Consider the following 25,453-nt stretch of genomic DNA (forward strand, 5'->3'; position numbering starts at 1 on the left):
TGTTTAATTTATATATATTTTATATATGCTTTTGTTGCTTGAATATAAGCAAGATGCTCACAAAGACATTCTTAAGACTTCGATGTTAAGCAAAGCACTCGATTTTCGAACACCGAATTAAACCAGTCTCTCCGATTTGCCACACTCCCAACGGCGAAAAGGAAATGGCTCTAGAGATGCGGCAGAGGCGGCCCCTCACCTCCGACACTCCGCCGTCCACGGCGGCTTCTTCTTCCTACTCTAAATCCGGTAAGCCAGGCCGATCGAGCACCACTGAAGACGATGGCAAAGGAATCGGGTGGTTCTTTCCACTTTTTGCTCTGGGGCTTCTCAGGTACATGAGTGCCACATCTAACATCATTCACGACTGCGATGAGGTTTTCAATTATTGGGAGCCCCTCCATTTCCTTCTCTACAAATCTGGCTTCCAAACTTGGGAATACAGGTTCTTACTCCAAATTCTCCCTTCGTTCATTCTAAGCTCTAACTGTTACGTTTTTTAGGGTTGATTTCTTCCTTGTTGGCATCTTACACTGTTGATGCACTGGGTTTCTTTCTTACCCTAATCGTTCTCTTAGTTTTCATACTGTGGAAACGTTGCGTTTTCGTTGTTGGTTCCCAGTGGCTTGAACTGGATAACATACCATATAGCAGTTTTTTTTTTCACTCTTTTGGTAGAATCAAAGTATTGAATTACAATAACCAACGATATGTTAATCGAGGAATAAGGCAAAGATGCCATGATTTGACGGAGTAGGTGGGGTTCTAATGGCCTTGGAATGTAAAATCTTGACTGAATGTGTGAATTAGGTTACTCGCATTTCATGGATGTTCTATTGACATGACTTGAACACACACCACGCACACATAATTCATATGGTTTCCTATATGTTCAAGTGCATCATTCATCAAATGATGTATATTTTGTTATTCATCAAATGATGAAACCTCTTCCTAGCAGACACATTTTAAAAACCTTGAAAGAAAGTCCGAAAGGAAAAACCCAAAGAGGACAATATCTGCTAGCGGTGGAGCGGTGGACTTGTGTGAATTAGGTTACTCACATTTTATGTTCTATTGGCATGACTTAGAATACACACACATAATTCATATGATTTCCAATATGTTCAAGTACATCTTTCATCAAATGATGTACATTGTTATCATTCCTGGCTTCTAACTCTGATAGAGCTGCTAGTTGGAGTTAGCATCAGATTTTGATGTACTTAGAGAAAGACTAGTGAGAATTAGCATTTACATGAGGTTGATTACGTTCAATGAGATCTTGTTTAATTTGTATGTTGACCGAAGATGTTCTCTCTTGCAGTTCCGAGTTTGCGCTTCGGTCATATTTATACATTGTTCTCCATGAATTAGTGGGCAGACCTGCTGCGTGGCTGTTTTCTGAGGATAAAGTAAGGGGTCATTCTATCTCAGTTGTTATTTTATGTAAGATCCAGATGTCTGGTTTTAATCTCTCTTTAAATTGCAGGTGAGAGTATTCTTTGCTGTAAGACTTTTCCTTGGTCTTCTATCTGTTGTTTCAGAAACAGTTCTTGTTGTGGCACTCTCTAAGAAGTATGGGAAGCGCCTTGCCACTTATACTCTTGCAATGTTATGCTTGACCAGTGGTTGTTTCTTTGCTAGCACTAGTGAGTAACTTCTGAAAGGCCATTTTAATGTTTTTTTTTTACTTAATTAAGTATTTTTTGTTTAATCTGGAATTGCCTCTGTATTCGTCGTTGCCTCGTTTTACAGGTTTCTTGCCTAGTTCATTCTCCATGTATGCTGTATCTTTGTCATCTGGGTTATTTCTACTTGAGAAACCTGCTCCAGCAGTTGCTGTCGCTGCTGCTGGTGTAATTCTTGGCTGGCCGTTTTCGATTTTGGTTTTCCTTCCAGTCACACTTTACGCTTTACGCAGCAAATTCAAAGAGGCGTTTCTTGCAGGGGCGCTAACATCCATAGTTCTCCTCGTAGGTCTTCTTATTGTGTTATTTATGATCTTTTGTTTAATGGAAGATTTTCTCTATAAAATGTGTTAAAGGGTGCTAAAAGCTCCTATGGCTTGGCTTGTAGGCCCTCTCGCTGCTTGTCGACTACTACTACTATAAAAGGTGGACATCATCAGTGCTAAATTTGCTGATATATAACGTCTTGGGCGGTGGTGAAAGCCACTTATATGGAACCGAAGGACCATTGTTCTATCTCAGAAATGGATTTAACAACTTCAATGTTTGTTTCGTTCTTGCATTACTCTTTCTGGGAATTTTACCAATTTCAAGGAAAAAGTATGTGCCGGACTTGCTTGTGGTCATCTCACCTATTTATATTTGGCTCGGATTCATGACATTGCAGCCACACAAGGAGGAAAGGTTTGATACTTTTACAAAGAAAATTATTTTAGTTCGTTCTCTTAAAAGTTTATGTATGGTGTCTAGAAACCGAAAAGATGATTCGATTGAATTTCCACTTTTTCTGCTTGGAACTTCTGGGCTGTTGAAGTTCTGTAAAGATTTGCCCTTTTGATTTTAAGTTGGGGATGATAAGATAAATGGTGCTAGATATTGTGCTCTGTTAGAAAGAGTATTCCCTGTTTCGAATTTGAAGGCTTCATCTAGCATTCCTAATCAATATTCTTTGTTGAAACACTCCCTGATATACGTTGCTGGTGGCATATATTTGGTGTCTTCTCCTGATATCACATTGCTGCTGCAGATTCCTTTATCCAATATATCCTCTTATTTGTGTTGCTGCTTCAGCCGTCATTGAGTGCTTTCCAGATTTTTTCAGAGATAAATACAATCCACATGATAATTCTGTACTCGTCGTGGTGAGTATCGACCATCCCCGCCATTTTCTGAATTTATTACGATAACGTTTCCCTCTATTTAGCAATTTAATTTGCTTTACAGATAGCAAAAGTTCTTAGACCCCTTGCTCTTGGCCTTATCCTTTGCGCATCCCATGCTCGTACATTTTCATTGATTAATGGTTACTCTGCTCCTCTGGAGGTTTACAAGGTCTTGTCTCACCATGAGGATGTAGGAACAGGTTAGATACATTATCTTTTCTTTTGAGGCTACTTGAGCTTGACAAGATGCTAATCTTTGTTGCAGCTTCTCCTATTAGTTGCTCGTAAATTCGTGTGGATAAAGAATTTTTTACTCTTCATATCACTTCTTTCAGGTTCCACAATTTGTGTTGGGAGCGAGTGGCATCGTTTTCCATCGTCATTTTTCGTTCCTGATTACGTGCAAGAAGTAAGATGGATCGACGATGGGTTCCGAGGTCTTCTTCCTTTCCCGTTTAATTCTACGTTGGGAGGGACTGCAGCTGCTCCACCGTACTTCAACAACAAGAACAAGGCATCAGATAAGCAATATGTACCAACTCCAGTTCCTGAAAGTTTTTCACTCTTAATTTCACGCATGGTCTTTTACTGAATCCCTTTTGTTTCGTGATGATAAACTTCACAGCTCCGAGATCTCGATGAATGCACGTTCCTTGTCGAGCTTCAACTCGATAGACCGTATGCTTCTCGTGGAAGTGACACATCAAAGTGGGAGGTAAAAGTCTGATTTTTTCTCGCCTTGCTGCTTCTAATGTAGATTTTACTGAGACATTTTTACTTGCAGGCTGTTGCAGCATGGCCTTACCTGGACAGGGAGTTCTCACCGCCATTTTATCGGTCATTTTTCATTCCCTACTTCTGGCAGACTAAAAATGCTTTTGGAATGTACAAGCTGCTCAGGAGAATAACAAAATAATTCTCCTTATCTTACGACGTCTCCGTCGAGACGTCGACATTCGTCAAGCAGGCTAGAAACTTAGCTTATAAGAGAGTTTGCCAAGAATTTTCCATTGTGATCTTCATCCTTGCCATGCCCCCAAAATTCAGAAAAAAAATCTTTCCCGAGGGTGGTAATTTAAAGATCCTTTTGTTGATCTTTTAGCGTAATGTGGGTAGAAATTCGAACATCTAATTTGTATGGATGTGTAATATCTCATCGAGTTGAACTATACTTAGATTAGTTGATCTTGAATCATTCCATTATGGACTACCATTCTTTCACATCGAGTATTCTCACATGGCCTCCAATGTCACAATTATTTTAATTTTTTTTGCAATTAAAGCGTGAGAAAATGACTATTTTATCCTTTTAAAAGTTCAACCAATTGACTCTCTTAAATTTTGAATTTCATTCCTCAATAATTGACAAAGAAACTATGAACTGGATTTGAAGTGGGATTTGAAGTGGATTAATAAGTTATATCGAATAGTTACAAGGGTTATAAATCTTTGTTATATGTCTAGAAAAATAATAATAATCATAATAATAATCAATTTTGTCTACTAGAACCCGAACCCTTAACTTAACTCTTAATATTGTGTTGAATGGATACACTTTTCAAAGCCTAGAAATTAAAATGTACTAAATTTTTAAAGAATTTGAATGCTATCCTAAAAAAGGCAATTTCTGTTCATGATGGCAAAGGAAATCAAGTAGAGGGGGAGCACCTTGTATTTAGACTTCCTCCTAGCAGGATTTTGAAGAACATGAACAAAAGGGAAGAGGGGAGGAGCAGTTTTATTTGAATTACAAGCATGCAGGAATCCCTGAAGAACTGACACAACAGCAGCTTAAACATTCAGTACATACCATGAACAACATCATTCTAAACGTCCACCATTGCCATGGAGATTTGAATCTAAAGAACCAGGAATCGGCCATCTTCTAAACCTAAAACCTCCAGCTGATTCCAGTTTCTTCTTCCCACAGATTTTCTTCACATCATCATAAACAATGGTGTAGTTTGAGCTGCTTATGTTCCTGGAATAACAGTGTTCATCACCATGGAATCTGTAATCCTGCTGCGTACTTCCCAACCCACTTGCCACCAAATGGCCCTTCACCACCATTCTCCCCTGCCCATTTTGAACATTCTTAACAGAGCTCATAAATGATCCAACCCCATCACTCCTCTTCTCATTGAATCCCAATGTCAAGTTAGCTAATGATTCATAACTTCCATTTCCTCCATCTTTGATGTCTGAGTACATGTAAAGAGGGAAAGTTTTCAGAGATTTGAATGAATAAACAACAGAAGATTTCTTCTTGGCATCAACACTACAATTGAATTGAATCTCCTGGTTCACAATCTGCCTATTCCCATCATTTCCCATCACCATTGAGTTCCTATAACTAAAATCTTGGTTTGTTTCAGTTGTGACAATTCCAAGAGACGATTTCACCCATCCACTTGACGATACCGATCGGGTTACCTTCGTCAAGAACACTCCATCTAGACCTGTAAAGTTCGAATTCATCGAAACGGAATGGGGCGAGACAATGTGATTCAAGAGCTTTCCTTCGGTTTTCACAGAGTGTTCATCCAACCAAAGATGAAGGTTTGCATTGATGTACCAGACATTTAAACCATGTGTGACACTGAATCCAAAGGTGTGAAGCTTTCCATCTAACAAATGGCCTAAAAATGGTGTGAGTTCTATGTCATAAGAGGGTAGAATGAAGGAACCAATTCCAGATATTGGCCTCCAAAGAAGGGGATTAACACCTCCTGTAAAGATAACAGTAAAAGGCCAAATGGCTCCAACAATCTCATCATCAAGACTAACTAAAACCTCTCTAAAAGGTCCATTTCCAGGTGAATCAGTGAGATTATTTGCAGTAATGTAATCATTTGGAAGATTTGAATACCAGAACTCATCGTTCTCATGAAACGACACATAAACTTCCAACACAGCCCTGTAAACATTTTGGGGAATTTCAAAGTTCTTCAACTGAACATCAGTTGAATTCTTAACATGAAACCATAATCCATCATTCAGTGGCAAATTCCGGGAAATAGGTATGATTAAATCAGCCCTAGAATCAGAATCATAGCCAGACGCTAATTTTGGAGAAGACAGTAGTATATTATCACCAGAATCATTCACTTCAGGATAAAAATGGATATGAACTTTCACATGGTATATTCCAGTGTATGTGTGATCGATAATGTTACCTAAATAAACAGCCAGAGTTTGATTCTTCAAAAGCAATGAATAATACCTCGTAATGTCCTTCTGCACTGTCCAAACGATCCCCGTAGCCCTAGGCTCCGCCGTGCAGCTACGAAGAATCTCAACACCGCTAAGCCAAACGCCGAAGATTCGATCGAATTGCCTTCCTCGACAAGTCGCCTTCCATTCGAGGACGATCTTAGAGAATTTAGTAAACGAGCAATGAGAAGGAGGGGTGTAGTTCGCAAGAACGGGGGATTTTCCGTAAGTGGAGGCGAAATCGTGGTGAAGAACGAGGAGAGAGCAGGGTTTGGCCTTGGGCGTATCAATGGGTTTGGTGACTTCGAAGAAGACGGTCGGTGGAGTAGAATGGTTGGCGGTTGTTGTGAGGTCGGAGTCGTAAAGCAGATCCGGAGGTCGGAGGGTGTTTTTGTGGAGATTGGCGTCGGAATGAAAGGGGAGGAGGAGGAGGAAGAGGAGGGAAAGGAGGAAGGGAGATGAAGGAAAAGAAGCCATTAATGGCGGTATGGTGTGGATTGTTACTACTCTTCTGGCTGCGTTTTAAGGAAGATGAATCGAGAAGCCATTTTTGCTAACTTTGGAAGAAAATTTATGTTTTTTTCTTACTCCAAACCATTGCAGTGTAAGCGATTTAAACCAATCAAACTGTTAATGAACTGTTGCAATTGTGATTGTCTGTCATAACCAATACATAAAGATTTGAGACATTTCGCATCTGTATATCAAACATGTACATATATATGTATATATGTGTATATGTATATATATGTATATGTGTCTATATGTACGTATATGTCTATATATATATATATATATATATATATATAGTGCAAACTTTAATATAACTATTTTTTTAAAAAATAAATGAGAGAAAAATTACCTAGAAAATTCGGTCTCCTACCTCGATCCCATAAAAATAAATGAAAATTTTCTCTTTTCTCGAAAATAGAGACGCCTTGTGGACATCTTTAGTTGCACAAGGCAAAAACTTTTGTTTCTAAAATTGCGGGGTTCGAAATTAAAAAAAAAAAAAATGAAAATGAAATATTTGAGGATATTTGGAAATTCAATTTTGGAGATGATATAATATATTCTAAGCTTTCAATTTCATTTTTGTTAACGAACTAAGTCTAAGAATAAAAAAAATATTCTTGTATGTTCATGATTACTAAATTATCGAGTTACAATTAATATTTCTTTTAGCTTCCCAATAAAAAAAATTAAACTAATAAATTTAATTTAATTTATTTTTTTTTTTTTTTTTTTTTTTTGAGTATCAAGAAATGAGAGAATGAATGATTCAATCTGTTTCAAAGTTCATCAAAGGATTCGGTTTAGAACAGAAATTTGACCAGAATCTCCATTTAATAACAAAACTTCCAAGGGGATATAAGAGGAAGCTATGGACGATCCAAACCTGGAGGATGGTTGCAGTAGTTTGCTACCCGTTGCACATCGAATGGTTCGGAGTCGACCACCTGTTCTCATCTGCCATATCTGCCGTAGATCACACAAATCATTTTCAGTCACTTGGGAGAACCCTAAGCCTATGCTTTAAATCTACGAACTTTTGCTCGTATGCTCGCACAAATGCAGAATTATAAACAAAAAGAGCATCTTTTTTTAATCCTAGTGTGGAGGGTAGTCCGTTTGTCTCTGCTATAATCTAAATGTAATAGCTCAAATCCACCGCTAGCAGATATGGTCCTTTTTGGGCTTTCCCTTTCGAACTTCCCCTTAAGGTTTTTAAAACATGTCTGTTAGGAAGGGATTTCCACATCATTATAAAGAATGTTTCGTTCTCCTCCCCAACCGATATGGGATCTCACAATCCCCACCCCCCTTCAGGGTCTAGCGTCCTCGTTGGCACTTGTTCGCCTCTCCATATGGGATCTCACAATCCACTCCCCCAATGTCCTCGCTGGCACTCGTTCATCTCTCCAATTAATGTAGGATCTCACACTAAAAGTAATGTTATCCACTAAGAACTAAGAAGGTTGTGTTTTATATTCCAATGGTGCAAATCGTATTAACTTTTATATCATAGTCTGACTTGGACTCCAAGTGTAAGAGTCCAAACTCACCGCTAGCAGATATTGTCCTCTTTGGGTTTTTCTCTTTTGGGTCTCCCCTCAAGTTTTTAAAACGCATCTACTAGGGAGAAGTGTCCACACCCTTATAAAGAATGCTTCGTCCCCCTCTCCAACTGACGTGAGATCTCACACAAAGCGAAAAATGACTGTCAAGAACGTTCAAAAGAACACTTGAGAAGATGTAAAGAGTAAACTCAATTCGAGTGGAAAAAGTACCTCAACTATCCCCTTTCTTGGTGCATGAATAGCCAAACACAAGCAGTAATCATTCTTTGCAGGTTCATACTCTATGGAATTAGAACTTGATGATGCAGTATCTCTATTGATCAACATCTCCATGAACAGACAGTTAGCATCACGATATCCCTGTATTTCATTTTAAGGAGTTTGTTCAGGAGAAAGAGGAACCAAATGTTAATCGCGGGTTCACTTTGAAACGTTCGAGCAGAGATTGTGAAATGATATATATATCTAAGTAAAAATAAAAAGGATGACCTTCCATAGCCGAACCACGACAAGAGCTTGCGTGTCCAGGAGCAATATTCGACCCAGTGAATCCGTAACTGCTGCCAACGTACCGCTTGGAGACAAAGTCAGTTTCTCACCCTTCCTTGGATGGTCCTTCAAGCACGTCAAAGAAGAGGCTGCAGCAATCATGATGCCAAGAAGTTCCTAAAATTTTTGTAAAAATTGTGCAATAGCTGATGCGTAGCTGTTAGAACACTCGAGCATCATGTATCTAACAGTGGCATGAACTCAATACTAAGCACAGGACTCATAAAGATAAAGAAGGAGAAAGAAAACCGTAATGAGCAGAAGTTACCAACAATAACAAATACCGCATTTGAACTAAAAATGCTCATAATAAACCTTTAAACCAATATTGTATGATAAACTAAGTATTTAACTTCTCTTTGGCCCGTTACGTATCGCCGTCAGCCTCACGATTTTAAAACGCATCTGCTAGAGAGAGCTTTCCACACTCTTATAAGAAATGTTTCATTCCTCTCTCCAACCGATATAAGATCTCACAATCCACCCCCCTCGGGGCCCAGCGTCCTCGCTGGCACACACCCAATGACTAGTTCTGATACCATTTGTAACAACCCAACCCCCTCGGGGCCAGCGTCCTCGCTGGCACACACCCAATGACTAGTTCTAATACCATTTGTAACAACCCAACCCCACCGCTAGCAAATATTATCAGCTTTGGCCCATTACGTATTGCCCTCAGCCTCAAGATTTTAAAACACGTCTACTAGAGAGAGGTTTCTACACCCTTATAAGGAATGCTTCGTTCCCCTCTCCAACTGATGCGAGATCTCACAGTTCACAATCACAAATACATAATTTAATATCTTTGTACGTCAAGCTTGCTTGAAAAAATAATTCGAGCGAAACGAGTCATAGAATCTTAGGAAATCGATAGTTAGTAAGCATGCATTATAATGATCAATTACTAGAATCAACACGCACCTCGAGCAAAATCTTGACCCTTCGCATCTGGCTTTTTAGATGTTTTTGGTTCTCTTCGCCAAATCACTTTCGAAAACGAAGCTATTGTTGAAAATGTTGCAGGGACAACTTTTGATAAAATGGCTCCAACTAAAGACCTGCTCTTGTCTTCAGACAGTCTTTTTACATGATGCCACCACAAAGTATACAAAATGTAACAATAATGTCATTGTACACAATAACTTCAGAATCATAAATAGCAAAAAACCAGACAAACTGACCTGAATGCTGAAATTACAGCATCCTTTCCAACAGTGACTGCACAAAAATAACGTTCACTCGACTGCCCAACAATAAAAGCAGCTGAATTCAAATACCAGAATAATTTCAGAGAGCTTCCACGACATAAGCACTGCTCCTAGAAACAGTCTCCTAGTTTTTCCCATGAAATAACGAGGCCATTCTTTTACCTGGAGTTCCATCAATGGCGGAGGCATAACACCGACGATTGCTGCATCGGCACAAGAACCGTATTTGCTGACATTCCATACTTGATAGGCTAACTTTTCAAAAGAATTTCCAGAATCCTCCGTATCTCGACTGTCTGATTTTGGATCCCGAAAACGTGCCTTCGATTCTTCAAACCATTTTTGCAGTGTGTTCTGTGACCAAAGCATGTGTCAGGCTATGTTATACTAGTCCAAAACATATCAAGATCCATAAAGGCAGAGGCAATGTTTCCTTAAGTTGAAGCACAGAGGTTATGATGAAGAACATATCTGGCTGTAGAGCACAGAGGTTATGAACGATTATCTCAACAACACAAGAATCTAAAGCTACGCTATTAGTAATTAAGGAAGGTAGCAAGAACCTGAATATCAGATGCTTCAATGCGAGCAATTACACCGGGCATAGCAACCGAAACCTCCTCGAACAAAGATTCATGGGATGAATCTCTCTTCGAACCATGAACCCTAATCTTTAGAATTCTTCCAGGATGGATCATCTAAAAACCCACAAATTAGCAATAAAATCCATCAGCAATGAAAAATTGGAGCCATATTCGGTGTCCAAGAAAATCAAGTTCATAATACATTCCTCAAATGATGTCAGGAAATTGCAAATTTTGTGAAATCTTGAAGATATGAACGCCAACAATCATATTGGCATCTGGATTCTAAACTACGAAAACATTGATCAAATAAATAAGAACATCTACCATTCCACCAGCATCTTCCCAGGTGAAAGATCATACAAAACCTATAAGCTAAACGATAATGCTTTCTTAGTCAAACATCTCTGTTGATAGAAACCAGATTTTGATTTTTTTGTCATAGATTTAAGAACAGTGATCGCGCGATGATGAAAAGGGACTACCTGCTTGAGAATCAAATCCCCATTTGAGGAGTAAATCAGCAAATACCCACAAGAAGTCCCGACCAAAAGCACCTTAAATTCATCGAACACCAACCATTCTAAAGCGGAGATGTACTCCGCTTTGATCGGAGACAAATCAGAAGGCCTGATCTTCACCTTATATCCATCGGAACCCGCCCAACCAAGAACAAGGATGATAGATCGATTGGCCAGCGCCAGAAAGTGCGAATCGAGGGCGCATATAAGATTAGGGTTGTCGACGAGCCAGCCTTCCTTCCCAGCGCCAAAATCATCGAGCTCCTCGCAAGTTATGCAGCCCAACACCGTGGTGTAGGGTCGTCTCGCCATTGCCGGGAAGAAAAAACCTTGAATCCTTTGCTTTAATGGCGATGAAATTGAAACTGAGCTAGGGCTCATATAAGATGCCGCGAAATAATAAGAAATTAGAACTCAATTATCGTTATCATTTATTTTGGAAAATTAATTAAAAAATGTTGTAAATAAATACACATCAACGTTATCTTCTTTGCTCTGTTTTCAATGTTTCCAAAACTGTGAAAATGGCCACTTCACAGTTCCCTCTCTGTAAAACCCTAAACCCTTCATCGCCATTCCTCCCCTCCACCTCCCTCACACCATTCTCCAATCCTCTTCTTCAAACCCTAACCCTAAAATCCCATAAAACCCGTAAGCCACTCACCATTATATCCGGTCTTCCAAATGCTTCTGTTCTTCCGATCTTTCGCCAAATTTCGCAGTTTCCATTTGCAAACTCCCGTCCAGACATTCGTACATGCGCCGGCCGGAGCAAGAAGAAGGGTGGAGGGCCTTCTCCCGGCCGGATAGAAGGCAACGCTGAGTTCCGGCGGAAGTTGAGGAACAATGTCCGTCGGAAGAGCCAGAAGCCTGCCGAGTCCCATTTCTACCGCCGTAAGAACTCGAACAGTAACTATGCGGATAACTTTAGTGAGGATGAGCTTCAGCAGATTGGCCTTGGCTACGATCGGATGGTTCGATTCATGGAGAAAGACGACCCGAATCTGCGGCATCCCCATGACTGGTACAAGTACGGCGAGTTCGGTCCGTATTCGTGGCGTGGAGTCGTCATCGGGGAGCCTATTCGTGGTCGGTTTACGGACGAGCGAGTTACGATGATCCGCGAGGTTAAGGATCACGAGGAGTGGGAGAAGATCGAGCAATCAGAAATGGCTTCTGATTTCAGCGAGGGATTGCAGCGAATGGACAGGAGCAAAGGGTTTCAGCACTTTTGGGTGTTCGTGAGGCACCCACGGTGGAGGATTTCGGAGCTGCCATGGCAGCAGTGGACTTTGATTGCAGAGGTTGTGCTTGAAGCTGGTAAAGAAGAAAGGTTGGACAAATGGAGCTTGATGGGTCGGCTTGGAAATAAGTCAAGAAAGAATATAACTCAATGTGCAGCATGGATGAGACCTGATATCATATATGTGAAAAAGCCTGTTTACCAATGCAGATTTGAGCCTCAGGCAGAGTTTTTCCAGGCGTTAATGCCATTTCTCGATCCCAAAACAGAGCAAGATGTTCTGTTTGAGTTGCAGGATGATGAAGGAAATGTTGAATGGGTGACATATTTTGGTGGGCTGTGTAAGATTTTGAGGGTAAATCCAAAGGCATTTGTGGATGATGTTGCAAATGCATATGAGAAGCTGAGTGATGAGAAGAAATCCAAGTGTTTAGAGTTTCTTTTGACTAACCACCCTGTTCCACTGCTGCATCCATATACAAAAGAGTGGAAAGCTAAGTTGGAGGAGGAGGAGTTGGGCTGTGATGCCCCGGACGACGACAGCGAGAATCGACCCAGTGACGAAAATGTGATCATGGAGTGGATTGAGACTGATGATGACAATGACCATGACTATGAAGATGAGGCCGAGGATGTGGTGATGGAGACAAACGAAGAAGCGGAGGACGAGGAAGATGGAGGAGAGCATCAAAACGAGGAAGAAGATGAGGATTATTGGGATGAACGGTTCAGGAAGGCGATAAGTAGTCCAGAAGAACTGGAGAAGCTGTTGAAACGCAGTGAAGAAGCGAGTGATGAATTTTACGAGAAGCAGAAGGGGCGGAATGCGGGAAGTAGGAAGGCCATGGAAGAAGATGGGGATGAGACAGAATTGAGAGGGAAGAGAGCAAAAGTGAAACCAGAAGAATGGGAACGTATAGGGTATGGGCCATGGAGGAAGAAGATAAAGAAAAGCCAAATTCCTCCAGAGCTGTTCTTGAGATCTACAGTCAGGCCTTTCACTTACAGAAACCTTGTGAAGGAAATTGTATTGACAAGGCATGCCATTTTGGAAGGTGAAATCGGGGTATGATCTCATCTCATTGCATTCATTTTCAGAATAGAATACAAGAGTCATAGGTTTGTAAAATTTAGTTCTAAAAGATGTGCCTGAATTCACAATGCTCCACTGAAGTAATTCATTACAAAGCTATTGCTACTACACAGTTTTCTTCTTGTTCTAGGCTGGTGAAAGGTAAATTAAATTATTCCTCAACAAAAAATTCTTCAGGAACATAAAACTTCAACCCAATGACCTGCAAAATGGCAATAAAACAGATTCAAGATGTTGGCCTGAGCTATGTTATTGCTGTTAGTATGAGAAATTAGTAGTACCTGGGCAAATCTGAGATCAGCATCACTGTGATCCTTAGCTCTCCCAGCTGCATCCCCCACGTAAAAACATCTGTCAACAGGAACCAGGAACCAGGATGAACAACATAGGCATAGTTCATTAGTTAAAATATCAAATCTTCTTCCAAATGAAAGATAATGAGGGAGAGTGAGAGAAATAACTGGTCTAGATTAATGGGGATGCCGCCATTGAAGTGGTTCTCCATGATCTGCCACATCCCAGGTTTTGGTTTCCTGAAGGGATCCTCTTCGGATTTACCCGATCCGCCTCCAATTCCACAGGCAACAAACACCTGCATCCACAGGCAACAAAACAACACCATACACTCACAATTCAACATGGCTGCAATTGCAATGTGTCTTCTGGTGAGTCTGGTCTGGTATTTACCTGAACTGGGACATTGACTCGACTAATAAAACTATCGAGACGCCCAAGTTTGGAGTCCACAGCGACCTGTCTCTTGTTCTTCCATCTCTCAATGTTGGATTCGTTCGTAAATACTACCTGCTTAATAGTTATAGTAATGAATAATATTTTCGAGAGCCATTAAGCATGATTCATGGAGGAAGATTGACCAACCAGCTTGTAGCCTTCATTATACAAGCTCTGGAGTTTTTGTGGTATGGAAGGGTACATCAGAGACCACGCCTCAGCACCTACTCTGAAATTAAAACGCCCCAATCGCAAGGATAATGTTATCGAAAAAACTTGGCAAGTGTTTACTTTCTAAGAAAAAAAATGCTTCTGACCTATAACCAAACCTTTCAAACTTCTGCATCAGAAAAAGCCTTACCTTTTGACAGATGTGTTTGCTAGACAGCCATCAAAATCAAATGCAGCTATTTTACTTGAATGATGTAACCCATCATCCTGAAAAAACAAATAAATTGAAACAAATCCAGAGAGTTTCACCAGAAGAAATAAAGATTCGATTAAATTTTCATTCATGAGTGTTCATGTTGATCGATCAGAATCAACATGGTGGCTTATAATAATTTACTTTTTACCTGCTCAAGAAAGATGAGTGTCTGGAATGCCTTCCATTTAGGTAAAAGTGTAGCGTCCTGAATCATTCAACAGCTTAGTTATGTATGCATCATGCTTAGGACTACGTAAGAGCAAAATAATGTCCCCGACGCCACAGCTTAAAAGGAAATGTCGTCGGGGCCCCTAAACTAGCTATGCTCAAGTGAGTTCATGTAGCTAACAAATCCATTTCAGTAAAGGAAAAGGGACAAAGGCAGCTAGTAATGAGAATGAAACAGTAATTGGATCCTACCTTATACTTGGTCTTTATGTTGGAAGCTGTAAGGACAAGGTCTAACTTTGGCAGCAAACTAGAGGCAGACAACTGCAAATAATAGAATTGATAAAAAATAAAGGTATTATATTAGATAGCTTTACACTTTTGCTAGTAAACATGTAGAACAGAGCTATAGAATCATTAAAGAATAAGGAAGTACAAAATGGGGAAGATAAGAGAGAGCATAGAACAGATATCTAGAGACAATAAACAAGAAAGCAAGTGCTGCAGCCAGAATAAGCAAGGAAATCATATAGGATGAAGATTTGAGCGAAGTTAACGAGTTAAGAAAACCAATTCAAAATCCAGATTATAAGGCAATCACGAAACGTTACTTACAAGGGTGTGGAAATCTCTCCTTAGTAGACGCGTTTTAAAACCGTGAGGCTGACGGTAATATGTAATGGACCAAAGCTGACAATATCTACTAGCGGTGGTCTCGGGTTATTACAGATTGATATCAAAGCCAGACATTGAACGGTGTGCCAGCGAGGACACTGGGTTCCCAAGGGGGGTGGATTGTGAGATCCCACATCGATTGGGAGGGGAACGAAACATTTCTTACAAAGGTGTGGAAATCTCTACCTAGTAAACGCATTTTAAAACCGTGAGGCTGCCGGTGCTACGTAACGGGCCAAAGTGGACAATATCTACTAGCAATGGTCTCGGGTTGTTACAAATTGGTATCAGAGCAAGACATTGAGCGGTGTGCCAGCGAGGATGCTGGGCCCCCAAGGGGGGTGGATTTCGAGATCCCACATCAATTGGGAAGGGGAACGAAACATTCCTTACAAGGATGTGGAAATCTCTCTCTAGTAGACGTGTTTTAAAACCGTGAGACTGACGGCGATACGTAATGGGCCAAAGCGGATAATATCTACTAGCGGTGGTCTCGAGATGTTACAATTGCAGAGGCTTTATTCAACGGATTCCATTCCACTTTCCAACTCAGTAGCTAAACCAAATTATTTCTTTCAGTTTTAGATGGATATCAAGAAAGTATGACTTCAAATGGATATGAACTCAGAAAAATGATTTCAACGGTTGCTACAACTAGAAATCTATAGCAGCATGTCACATTGTTCAGTACTCTACAAAGGGCATCAGTTTCCAGATGCATACCTCGACTTTCTTTTGATCTCTTTCTTCAATGCCATCTTCTTCATCCTCATCCCTTTTGCGGACCTGTTTATTGAAGGTGCATTGAGTAGCCAAAATGAGAAGATTATAGACACATAAACCATTGAATCAAAGAAAATATTCAACCAAACAATGCATAATGATCGCTCAAATGACACCCAATTCATGAAAACCTAACATTAGATCAATCCAGACCCAAACTGGAACTGATGGGCATAACAGTCACCTTAGATTCATGGCTTCTGCTAACTAATTTCTTCAGAGCTTCCTGGTCATCCCCCTGTAAAGAAAAGCAAACAAAACCAAGCAGATAGAATGAACACAGTTTGAATCTTAGAAGCATTTTATCAAACAGGTAGCGAACCCTGTAAAAAACAACATCTCTTTCCCTGGATGAACAGTCAACGTTTCCCCATTTCAAAGAATCGAAAACAGACACTACTGAAGTTTTGTATTCGAACATGCCTTCAAGAGCGCGAACCCATTAATCTTGTCGGCGGAAGAAACAGGGTCGGAACCAAAAGAAGCGCAATCAGAATGAAACCAACGGGTCATGTCGAATCCCCGCCCATCTCTGCTCACAAAACCCAACCTCAGTGCCTTTGCAGGAATGGTTTTGGAGCAGTTCTTGCATGTAGAACGATTCGACTTGGCGTACTCGGCAACAATTTTTACAGCAGATGTAGACATTGATGAACCTTGAAAGAAAATACGGCGACTGTGAGAAGAGAAACGAGAGAAATGGCTCAGTGGGGAGTTGGGAATTTGAAGAAGGGAAGAAAGTATGTGGTTGTTACAGTAGGTCATATGACTGGTACGGACTGTGGAGCCGATCAGCGTACGGACGAGGGTAGAACGCACAAGGTAGAAGACGACGAGCGACGAAATTCCCCTTCTAAATTCTAATTGAGATATATATATATAGAGAGAGAGAGATATATATAGAGAGAGAGAGATATATATATAGAGAGAGAGAGATATATAGAGAGAGAGAGAGAGAGAGCACATAAATCATAAGCGCCTATTTGTGATTTATGATCGGAGAGGATGAGACAAGAGCGATGATCCCCAACCTCCATTACTCTTGATTCCGTCATCTTTCCACCAATGAATCCCTACTCCGAGGAAAGACTCACCGAAGAGGTTCTCTATCTTCACTCTCTGTGGCGGCGAGGTCCGCCGAGGGGCCCTAAGCCCACTCGCTATTATTTATCCACCGCCGTCGCCGCTGCTACGAATAAGAGACCCAGAGACACAAAGAATCGAAAGCAAAAGAAGAAGAAGCCACGCCTCGAGCCATTACAAGACACCGGCCCCGAATGGCCCTGCCCGGAGCCAGTGCAAAATCAGCCCTCGACGTCATCTGGGTGGCCGCCAATGCCCTGTGCTACTCCGGCGGCTCGGCTGGTGTCGTCTGAAGAGCGAGCAAATCGTGTGGCGTTGCAATTGCAGTACAAGGGTATCGAGGCTTGCCGGAGATTTCTCATTAGAAATGCCGATTCAGGGAGTGATGAAGAGGTGGAGGAGGAAGAGGGGAATGATGGGGAGATTATGGAAAGTGAAGAGTACAAATTCTTTTTGAATCTGTTTATGGAGAATGATGAACTTAGGGGCTATTACGAGAAGAATTCTGAAGATGGGTTGTTTTGTTGCTTGGTTTGTGATGGAATGGGGAAGAAGAAATCTGGGAAAAGGTTTAAGAACTGCATTGGGCTTGTTCATCATTCGAATTCGATATCTAGAACGAAGAAGAAGGTGGCTCATAGGGCTTTTGGACAGGCCGTATGCAGGGTTTTTGGTTGGGATATTGATCGACTTCCAACCATTGTGTTGAATGGCGAGCCTCTCAGTCGATCATTAGCCAATTCTGGAGATTTCAAGGTACTTTACTGGTCTGCCCATGTGTTTGAACTTGAACTTGTTTATAATGGCATTCAATACAAAATTGCTTTCGATTATAATGTATTGTAGGATCAGCCAGAGGAAAATCAGGTGGCTGAAGAACATGATTCTTGGGTTCATAATGAAAATGTAGCCATTTTGAATGATGAAATTGATATGAAGAATGAACAGAAATGGGAGGAAGAAAAGACAGCTGAAGATTTGATTTCTGGCGAGGTTAGTTCATTTACTTCCTTTATATGAATCAGTTGAGGTGTTCTTGATGATCATGCAATTGTCTTGTCTTATGTTCATTAGAAAACGAAGAACAATGATTCCTCGGCAGTCGTAACCGAATGCCGAAAACATGTAGTTTCTGCTGATGAGCTGATACAGTTGAATGTGTTGCAGGTACCCGAGTCGATTATGGAAGCATGTGAAGAATTTTTTGCTGCCTCCTTGACATCTATGGCTGACGACGATGTTAGTGAAAACAACGCAATCGAGGAACGCGAAGAGTTCAAATTCTTTTTAAAGCTGTTCATTGAGAATGAAAGCTTGAGAAGATATTACAAGAACAAGTATGATGATGGAGAATTTTCGTGTTTAGTTTGTGAAGGAGCGGGAAAGAAAACGTTGAGGAGTTTTAAGACGTGCGTTCGCCTTCTCCGACATACAACTTATCCTGGGAAGAACAAAACAGGGAAAAAACGGGTTAAGCCTCACATTGCTAAGATGTTGAAAGTAAAGATGCTGGCTCATAGAGCATATAGTTTAGTTATATGCCAGGTTCTTGGTTGGGACATAGAAAAGCTTCCTGCAATCGTGTTAAAAGGCGAAGGCCATGGTTGTTCGTTAAAGAAGCTAGACGTGTTGAAAGTATGCTAATTCATTTGATCAATCTCTTCCTATGCTCAAACTTTCATGTTCTTGATTCATACTAACAATGCTGGAATTGCAGGACGACCCGGTTGGCAATGCAGGTGATAATACGAACGAAGTAGATGATCCTGTGAGAGATGACTCTACTGAGATCGACTAAGTTCACAACCAATCCGTCGGTGCAGTCAGGATGATACCGGAGAAGATGACTCGAAAAAGGTTAGTGAAGTGTTCTTGTTCTTGTTGTTTCTGTGTTAGACTGGTAGATGAAGGTTTTGTGGCATTTTGAGTGTGAGATATGATATTTAGGCCTATTCAAAAGAAGCCCTGTTGGCTCCCATTTTCTCCCCCCATTCCCTTCATTCTATTGGTTTCTCATGAATCTTTAGGTTGTTGATAAATGCATAGCTAGGAGTCTCATGTTGGTTTCTCGTGGTCACCTTTAAAACTCCGATCCTGCTGCTAGGGAGAGGGAGAGGTTTCCATATCCTTATAAGGAATGTTCTGTTTCCCTTTCCAACTGACGTAGGACCTCACAATTCAAATCTCTTTTTGCCCACCGTCCTCATTGGCATACTGCCCGGTGTGTAGCTCTGATATCATTTGTAACCGTTCAAGCCCACCGCTAGCAAATATTGTTCATTTGGCGTCAGCCTCACGGTTTTCAAACATGTCTATTAGGGAGAGGTTTCCACACCCTTATAAGAAATGCTCTGTTCCCCTGTTCCCCTCTCCAACTGATGTGGGACCTCATAATCCCCCCCCCCCCCCCGGGGACCCAACGTTCTTGTTGGCACACTACTCGGTGTCTGGCTGCGATACCATTTGTAACAGCCTAAGCCTGCCGCTAGCAGATATTGTCTGCTTTGGCATCAACCTCACGGTTTTAAAATGCGTCCATTAGAGAGAGGTTTCCACATCCTTATAAGGAATGCTTCGTTCCCCTCTCTATCTGACGTGGGACCTCACAATCCACCCTTCTTGGGACCCAGTGTCTGGCTCTAATACCATTTGTAACAGCCCAAACTCACCGTTAGCAGATAATGTCCGCTTTGGTGTCAGCCTCACGGTTTTAAAATGCGTCTACTAAGAAGAAGTTTCCACATCCTTATAAGGAATGTTTCGTTCCCCCCTCTAACCGACAAGGGACTTCATAATCTACCCCCTTGGATCCCAGCGTTCTCGCTGGCACATTGCCCCGTGTGTAGCTCTAATACTATTTGTAACAGCCCAAACCCACTACTAACAGATATTGTCTGTTTTGGCCCGTAACGTATCACCGTCAGCCTCACAGTTTTAAAACGCTTCTACTAAGGAGAGGTTTCCCCACGCTGTTCCACTCTCCAACCGATGTGGGACCTCACAGAACTAATCACATGGATAATACTACATAAGAAGGCACCATGTTTGCCATCTAGCTAAGAACGATAACGTTAAATTCCCTATACCATGAACATTTCAATCGATTCATTGAATAATTGTATCATATCAACTTTCAATACTCAACTCTACAAGGGAGATCACCAGAATTAACACACCTCATCTCTACAGGTTTTGGCTCAGCCCCAAGCTCGTTATAACCAAGTCGGTCTCTAATGGCGACGGAAGATGAGAGGAGCAGGGCAAGGATGATTCACAACGTAATAGAGAGGAGAGTTTCGGTTTCTTTCATTTCTAATTTTCTTTTTAAGTTCATTTCATTTATATCGAGTCGAATCAAATTACATGAATTTCAAACAAATTTAGATTGAAATTCATCGACTCCCGTTAATTTCTGGTCAAAATTCATGAATCCCGACCTTTTTCGATGCATATTTATAAATTTTGATCGAGATTATGGTAGTGAACAAACATAGAACAGATATCTTGACGGAGACACCGACATTATTTTATTTTCAAATGGGTTTCAAATTTAAAATTTTGATTAGTGATTTTTTTTTTCATTTAATAATAATTTTTAAAATAACTTAATTATTACACAAAAAAATATTATTATTATTATTATTATTTATCATTTTTTCAAATACAACCTTGACTATAATTCTTATAAATAATTTTAAAATAAAAACTATTACTTTTCATCATGAAAATTATTAAACTAATTATTTAATTAAAAAAAATTATTTTCTAAAAAAAAAATAATAATAAAAATAAAGGAAGAATCATTTCTAAGTTTGGGAGCCAAAAACCGTTTTTTTAGAATCTGAAATAATATTATAATTTAGAGATTAAACGTCTCTGCTTTTGCCTCTGCCATTTAAAGATAAACTAAAACCCTGTTCCTGTGCAGCTGCCGATCAAGAACACAACCCATCCAACCCCATGATTATGGACTGACCTCCGCGGCACCTCAGGTTGATTTCTTCTTCCAACCCCTTTTTGATTCTGCTGTTCGCTTTCTGTGAATGTTGCGTAAATATTCAATTTCGCAAAACAATGTGATTCTGCTGATCAAATTTGAGAATCTGCTCCTCGAATGCCTTAAATCTCTATATTTTCGCTCCATCTTCAGTTTGGTTCTATGATCGTTTAAGAACACTGAGAACTTCGAGGATCTTTTGTTATTTTTTTTTCTAACAAAACTCTCATTCAATGAGTTGAAAGATTAGAAAATCATTCCTTGTGGTACTGTTCTTTGGTTATAAGGATTATGAATCTTGCAGGTGAACAAAAATGGATTTGAAACATAAGGGTATATCATGGGTTGGAAACATGTTCCAAAAATTTGAAGCAGTGTGCCAGGAAGTGGATAATATTATAAACCAGGTTATCCTCATTTCCTTCTCTTTTTTACGTTATGTGATCCAACATTTTGACAATATAGTTCATGTGGTAGCTTTCTTATTGGGTTGATTGTGTCACTGAATCGTTCATCTTTGTCGTGCAATTTAGTAATTTTTCGCTGAGGTTTGCAGTAGGAATAAACTGTTAAACTGATCTTATGCACAGGATAAGGTTGAATATGTTGAAAATCGGGTTAGTTCAGCAAGTGTTAATGTGAAGAGATTAGATGTTGTTCAAGGTTTACTTCCTCCTACAGAGGGTTCTGTGAAATATGAAGCTAAAGCAGTGGCTCCGAGGGGACGTACATATTTCAAGTCACTGTCATACAATGAAGAAAAATCTGCACATAATGTTGCTGATAAATCATCTGTGGGGCATGGTACTATCAATCATCAAGCTTCTTGTAAAGTTCTCTTTGTAAATGAAGAAGTTGCTCGAGTTCCTAATCGTTCTTCTCTTCGGTTGAATGCTGGTTTACATGAGAACAAAAAAGAAAAACCTGTTAATGAACTACTTTCGGAGAAAAGTGATGGCTCATTGACTGATAAGTTTGCGTTCGTGGAGTCGGATGCTATTGATCCTTTGAATCGATCACTGAGAAATGTAAGTCGTGAAGTTAATGAAATTAATAAAAGTTGTTCTCCGGTTTTTGATGACTCCGATCTGCAATTGGTGGATAATGTACTCTTAGTAGGGAACAACAATGGGGCTTTGACAAATAATGATGCAAGTAAGAGTTCTAAAGAGGATACGACCATAGAGTTCAATGCTAGTGATCCGTTGAACCATACGGCTAATCATAAATCTTGTCAAGTTAAAGTTACAAATGGAGAAGAATTTTTTATTTTGGATAACTCTCATCTGCCAATGGAATCTTCCAGATTCTCGTCGAAGGACGACGACTTGTCAAATGAAAACACCAATGAGTTTGTAAAGAAGGTTGGGATCATGGAACCTAATGCTGCTGATCATTTGAACGACAAACATCTTAGTCATGTATGGAGCAGTACAAACTTCGTAAGTAAAGAAGCTGATAATTCTAATATGCTTTTGAAGTCCGAGGTACCTTCAAGCAGAATCGATCATGCCTTGATAGATAAAGATTTCAATGAGGGTCCTGTAAAGGATGCTATCTTTGAGGATGATCTTGAAAGTTATTTATTGAATCTTCCCAGTGAAGAAGCTATGATTTCTAATGGAAACCATCTGCAAATGGAGCCTGAACTACTTGCTAGAAACAATGATGATGCTTTGACAGATGCATACTCTAATGAAAGTTTAGAAAAGGATACCATTTTGGAGTTGGAGTATGATGCAAGTTATCCTTTAAAGAACCAGCCAAGACGTATATCAAGCAGCGTAAAATATAAAAATGAAGAAGTTTCTTCAGTTTCAATAGATAGGGCATCAGATGCAAGTTGTAAAGAACAAGACAATTTAGAATTATCAACTGAGTTAACTTTGCATTGTGATGAAGAGTCGATTAAGGGCAGTTCGTGCATTTATGGTAATGAACGTGACGGGGATATTGCGACCTCAACTCGAAATCCACAGGAAACTTCGGTTCATGGTGCTGATGTTGAATCCATCCATAAAGTAGGAGAACCTCCTAGCATCTCGTTGAACAATTTAGTTGACTTATCACCTAGGATGGAGACACATTTGAGGTACTTCGAAAATGTTCCACATGCTACTTCTTCTGAACTGGCTTCTGTAGTTTTAGCTAGTGGAGAAACTGTAAAAGAGACAAAGTCAGTCTCCTCTCTGAAACCGCTACCGAAGGGTCCGTTTTCTGCTTCCAGAAGTTCGGTCGACAACTTTTCTAGTACCACCGTTCATGAAAAACCAGTCGATCAGCGTGCATACATTGAGTGTAGATCTCATCCATCTTTCGAAGTGGTCACTCGTGCATCTAATGGAAACAAGGCTTCGGAGACGAGATTTAACTCCTCCAGAAGCTCCTTATCATCATTTGAATCGCTTGGTCTGTACTCTTATCTTCTATCCTAGGATAAGTGTGTTTTCTTATGATTTTCTTAAACAATTCATGATTCAGCAGGAACTCATGCCAGTAGCCAGGTTGAGTTTTCCAAATCTACTGGTTCTGGGATTCTAAGTTTCTCTACTGAAGTAGGTATGTCCCAAAGCTTGTGTTCATACAATTTTGTAAATTCCCGGCTGTTATCTATAATTCTTATGATGTGGTGGTAGTTCAATCTGTTGGCTATGGAGAAAATCTTTCATTAGGAATAAAGCAACAATCTTAAAAACTTTTCTCAGGTTGTCTGTATGATTCGAGTGGCCATATTCTGGATTTTGAAATGGAAACAGTGGATTTGGGACATAAGGTGACCGTCGAAGACGAGTGTGGCGTTATTGACTATAAAGCTCTCCATGCTGTCTCTCGCCGAACCCAAAAGCTCCATTCTTACAAGGTCCATATATTATCTAAAGTTACATATATGAGCTTCATCTTGCAATGTTAAGTTTATTTAAAACCTGGAAACACCTCTCGTTCTTTAAGATGATAATGTTTAACGATAACTTTTACCGTCCGTTTCTGATCTATTTTTCTTTTCTTTCTGAAAATAGAAGAGAATCCAGGATGCTTTTACTACCAAAAAGAGGTTGGCAAAGGATTATGAACAGCTAGCAATCTGGTATGGAGATACTGATCTGGACTCCATCACAGACAGTTCCCAGAAGTCGGACAAGAAGAACGCATCCGATTCCGAGTGGGAGCTCCTGTAAATAAGACAGCTAATTCACTTCGTCTCGGCAATCAAACTTGTTTCCAGGTGGAGGAGAATCTTATATGCTGGAGATGAAGAGGAAGCTCGTCTGTTAATACCTACTCAAGAATAAGGTTCATCACTTTATCTATTGAAGTGCATAAGTTACCTTGGAAATTCCTAAATAAACGAGTTGCAAGAAATTTTGCACATATTGGCACTCTTTCTGGGCTATGAACCTTTGATACTTTAATTAATTTCATATCCTTGGTAAATAAAGCTGTCTTGTTTTATCTTTTTTGGAAAGATCTACTCTTTGTTTGACCTTTTGAACAGAACACTCGTGGGCTTGTCGAGTTCAACAATTAGAAGCGCTTTTGGTGTTCGTTCTTCCCATCCAGACACTTGGACGACATTGCATTCCACGTTCGACCACTCTCAAGCTTACAGGCTCCCATTCTTTGCTCATGATGTCAATGAAATAGAAAGTGACAAACAGTAAGTCTTAACTTTGCATTTTGTGGCTCTGTCGTATACTTTTTATTGTCATCTGAACTTTTACTACAAAGATTAGCATCTGACTGCCATCATATTGGAATGATTGCCTCTGTCTCTTCGTGTCGGGACAGCCTGGAACTGCTATGTAGTATAGTTTTACTTCTCATTGCTCCAATAAACAAAATTCAAACTCAAATCACATGACTTTGGGGATCTGGTTTTTTTGAAGTGAAGAAGATCATCACTGTGTTTTTGCCAAACTAATGTGAAAGAGTGTTGATTCAATGGTCTCATTCAGGATTCTGTTTTTGGATATCTTTATTAAAGTAGTGGACTAGCCATATCCTCTTGAGATTCTAAAATAGTGTAGCTTTACAGGAGCACGAGAATTACTGTAGGAGTTTGAAAAGGATTGTCTTTTGCCTATCTCCAAAGGCTGATATGCTGACATACTAGGGGATGAATTTGACTAAATCATAAGTTATTGTGAGTGTTTATGATGAAGCTCCCACTTAGATTAGTTTGGTTCTGATTGCCTACCTAGTATTCCCATGTAGTGGAAATCAGATAAGCAGCTGACATCAGTT

The 25,453-nt window shown here is 40.1% G+C and overlaps 7 protein-coding genes across 7 annotated transcripts; 4 read left to right on the top strand and 3 right to left on the bottom strand.

Annotated features, from left to right (window-relative positions):
• The first annotated feature begins 55 nt into the window (after positions 1-55).
• LOC111796738 (alpha-1,2-mannosyltransferase ALG9) lies at positions 56-4,075 on the top strand. The gene is made up of 10 exons (XM_023679480.2): positions 56-445; positions 1,328-1,415; positions 1,493-1,652; positions 1,759-1,976; positions 2,080-2,375; positions 2,719-2,833; positions 2,916-3,054; positions 3,190-3,386; positions 3,480-3,569; positions 3,639-4,075. Exons 1-10 carry the CDS (start codon positions 165-167, stop codon positions 3,768-3,770), a joined length of 1,716 nt encoding a protein of 571 aa, XP_023535248.1. The 5' UTR covers positions 56-164; the 3' UTR covers positions 3,771-4,075.
• Positions 4,076-4,510: 435 nt separating this feature from the next.
• LOC111796739 (Peptide-N4-(N-acetyl-beta-glucosaminyl)asparagine amidase A protein) lies at positions 4,511-6,727 on the bottom strand. The gene has a single exon (XM_023679481.2). It carries the CDS (start codon positions 6,542-6,544, stop codon positions 4,676-4,678), a length of 1,869 nt encoding a protein of 622 aa, XP_023535249.2. The 5' UTR covers positions 6,545-6,727; the 3' UTR covers positions 4,511-4,675.
• A 606-nt stretch (positions 6,728-7,333) lies between these two features.
• LOC111796744 (uncharacterized) lies at positions 7,334-11,555 on the bottom strand. The gene is made up of 8 exons (XM_023679488.2): positions 10,975-11,555; positions 10,469-10,603; positions 10,068-10,259; positions 9,879-9,940; positions 9,619-9,776; positions 8,638-8,786; positions 8,359-8,508; positions 7,334-7,546 (listed from the first exon to the last, which is right to left on the bottom strand). Exons 1-8 carry the CDS (start codon positions 11,389-11,391, stop codon positions 7,370-7,372), a joined length of 1,440 nt encoding a protein of 479 aa, XP_023535256.1. The 5' UTR covers positions 11,392-11,555; the 3' UTR covers positions 7,334-7,369.
• LOC111796741 (uncharacterized) lies at positions 11,535-13,454 on the top strand. Its single transcript, XM_023679485.2, has one exon. It carries the CDS (start codon positions 11,535-11,537, stop codon positions 13,323-13,325), a length of 1,791 nt encoding a protein of 596 aa, XP_023535253.1. The 3' UTR covers positions 13,326-13,454.
• Positions 13,300-17,097, bottom strand: LOC111796745 (phosphoesterase). Its single transcript, XM_023679490.2, has 11 exons — positions 16,555-17,097; positions 16,316-16,369; positions 16,072-16,134; positions 14,926-14,997; positions 14,654-14,710; positions 14,440-14,516; positions 14,226-14,307; positions 14,034-14,150; positions 13,808-13,938; positions 13,628-13,697; positions 13,300-13,548 (listed from the first exon to the last, which is right to left on the bottom strand). The coding sequence occupies exons 1-11, from the start codon at positions 17,095-17,097 to the stop codon at positions 13,498-13,500; spliced, it is 1,317 nt and encodes a 438-aa protein (XP_023535258.2). The 3' UTR covers positions 13,300-13,497.
• A 99-nt stretch (positions 17,098-17,196) lies between these two features.
• Positions 17,197-20,542, top strand: LOC111796743 (uncharacterized). The gene is made up of 5 exons (XM_023679486.2): positions 17,197-17,970; positions 18,061-18,207; positions 18,382-18,849; positions 18,932-19,071; positions 20,404-20,542. Exons 1-4 carry the CDS (start codon positions 17,197-17,199, stop codon positions 19,010-19,012), a joined length of 1,470 nt encoding a protein of 489 aa, XP_023535254.1. The 3' UTR covers positions 19,013-19,071; positions 20,404-20,542.
• Positions 20,543-21,142: 600 nt separating this feature from the next.
• LOC111796740 (uncharacterized) lies at positions 21,143-24,674 on the top strand. The gene is made up of 6 exons (XM_023679483.2): positions 21,143-21,206; positions 21,516-21,618; positions 21,802-23,620; positions 23,693-23,770; positions 23,917-24,071; positions 24,229-24,674. The coding sequence occupies exons 2-6, from the start codon at positions 21,526-21,528 to the stop codon at positions 24,385-24,387; spliced, it is 2,304 nt and encodes a 767-aa protein (XP_023535251.1). The 5' UTR covers positions 21,143-21,206; positions 21,516-21,525; the 3' UTR covers positions 24,388-24,674.
• The last annotated feature ends 779 nt before the right edge of the window (positions 24,675-25,453 follow it).

This window comes from Cucurbita pepo, chromosome 6, assembly GCF_057944985.1.
Source record: "Cucurbita pepo subsp. pepo isolate OVF chromosome 6, ASM5794498v1, whole genome shotgun sequence".
Classification (NCBI taxonomy): domain Eukaryota; kingdom Viridiplantae; phylum Streptophyta; class Magnoliopsida; order Cucurbitales; family Cucurbitaceae; genus Cucurbita; species Cucurbita pepo.

Coding starts and splice junctions, on each gene's coding strand:
- LOC111796745 (XM_023679490.2), bottom strand. CDS start 17,097: ATGTGCTCTCTCTCTCTCTCTCTCTATATATCTCTCTCTCTCTATATA. Junction 16,135..16,315: donor GCAGAAGCCATGAATCTAAG/GTGACTGTTATG, acceptor TTCAATAAACAG/GTCCGCAAAAGGGATGAGGA. Junction 14,998..16,071: donor GAGATCAAAAGAAAGTCGAG/GTATGCATCTGG, acceptor TATTATTTGCAG/TTGTCTGCCTCTAGTTTGCT.
- LOC111796738 (XM_023679480.2), top strand. CDS start 165: ATGGCTCTAGAGATGCGGCAGAGGCGGCCCCTCACCTCCGACACTCCG. Junction 2,376..2,718: donor CAGCCACACAAGGAGGAAAG/GTTTGATACTTT, acceptor TTGCTGCTGCAG/ATTCCTTTATCCAATATATC. Junction 3,055..3,189: donor CCATGAGGATGTAGGAACAG/GTTAGATACATT, acceptor CACTTCTTTCAG/GTTCCACAATTTGTGTTGGG.
- LOC111796741 (XM_023679485.2), top strand. CDS start 11,535: ATGGCCACTTCACAGTTCCCTCTCTGTAAAACCCTAAACCCTTCATCG.
- LOC111796744 (XM_023679488.2), bottom strand. CDS start 11,391: ATGAGCCCTAGCTCAGTTTCAATTTCATCGCCATTAAAGCAAAGGATT. Junction 9,777..9,878: donor GCTGTAATTTCAGCATTCAG/GTCAGTTTGTCT, acceptor TCATGTAAAAAG/ACTGTCTGAAGACAAGAGCA. Junction 8,787..9,618: donor GGGTCAAGATTTTGCTCGAG/GTGCGTGTTGAT, acceptor TGATTGCTGCAG/CCTCTTCTTTGACGTGCTTG.
- LOC111796743 (XM_023679486.2), top strand. CDS start 17,197: ATGAATCCCTACTCCGAGGAAAGACTCACCGAAGAGGTTCTCTATCTT. Junction 17,971..18,060: donor CCAATTCTGGAGATTTCAAG/GTACTTTACTGG, acceptor AATGTATTGTAG/GATCAGCCAGAGGAAAATCA. Junction 18,208..18,381: donor AAGATTTGATTTCTGGCGAG/GTTAGTTCATTT, acceptor AATGTGTTGCAG/GTACCCGAGTCGATTATGGA.
- LOC111796739 (XM_023679481.2), bottom strand. CDS start 6,544: ATGGCTTCTTTTCCTTCATCTCCCTTCCTCCTTTCCCTCCTCTTCCTC.
- LOC111796740 (XM_023679483.2), top strand. CDS start 21,526: ATGGATTTGAAACATAAGGGTATATCATGGGTTGGAAACATGTTCCAA. Junction 23,621..23,692: donor ATCATCATTTGAATCGCTTG/GTCTGTACTCTT, acceptor TTCATGATTCAG/CAGGAACTCATGCCAGTAGC. Junction 24,072..24,228: donor AAAAGCTCCATTCTTACAAG/GTCCATATATTA, acceptor TTCTGAAAATAG/AAGAGAATCCAGGATGCTTT.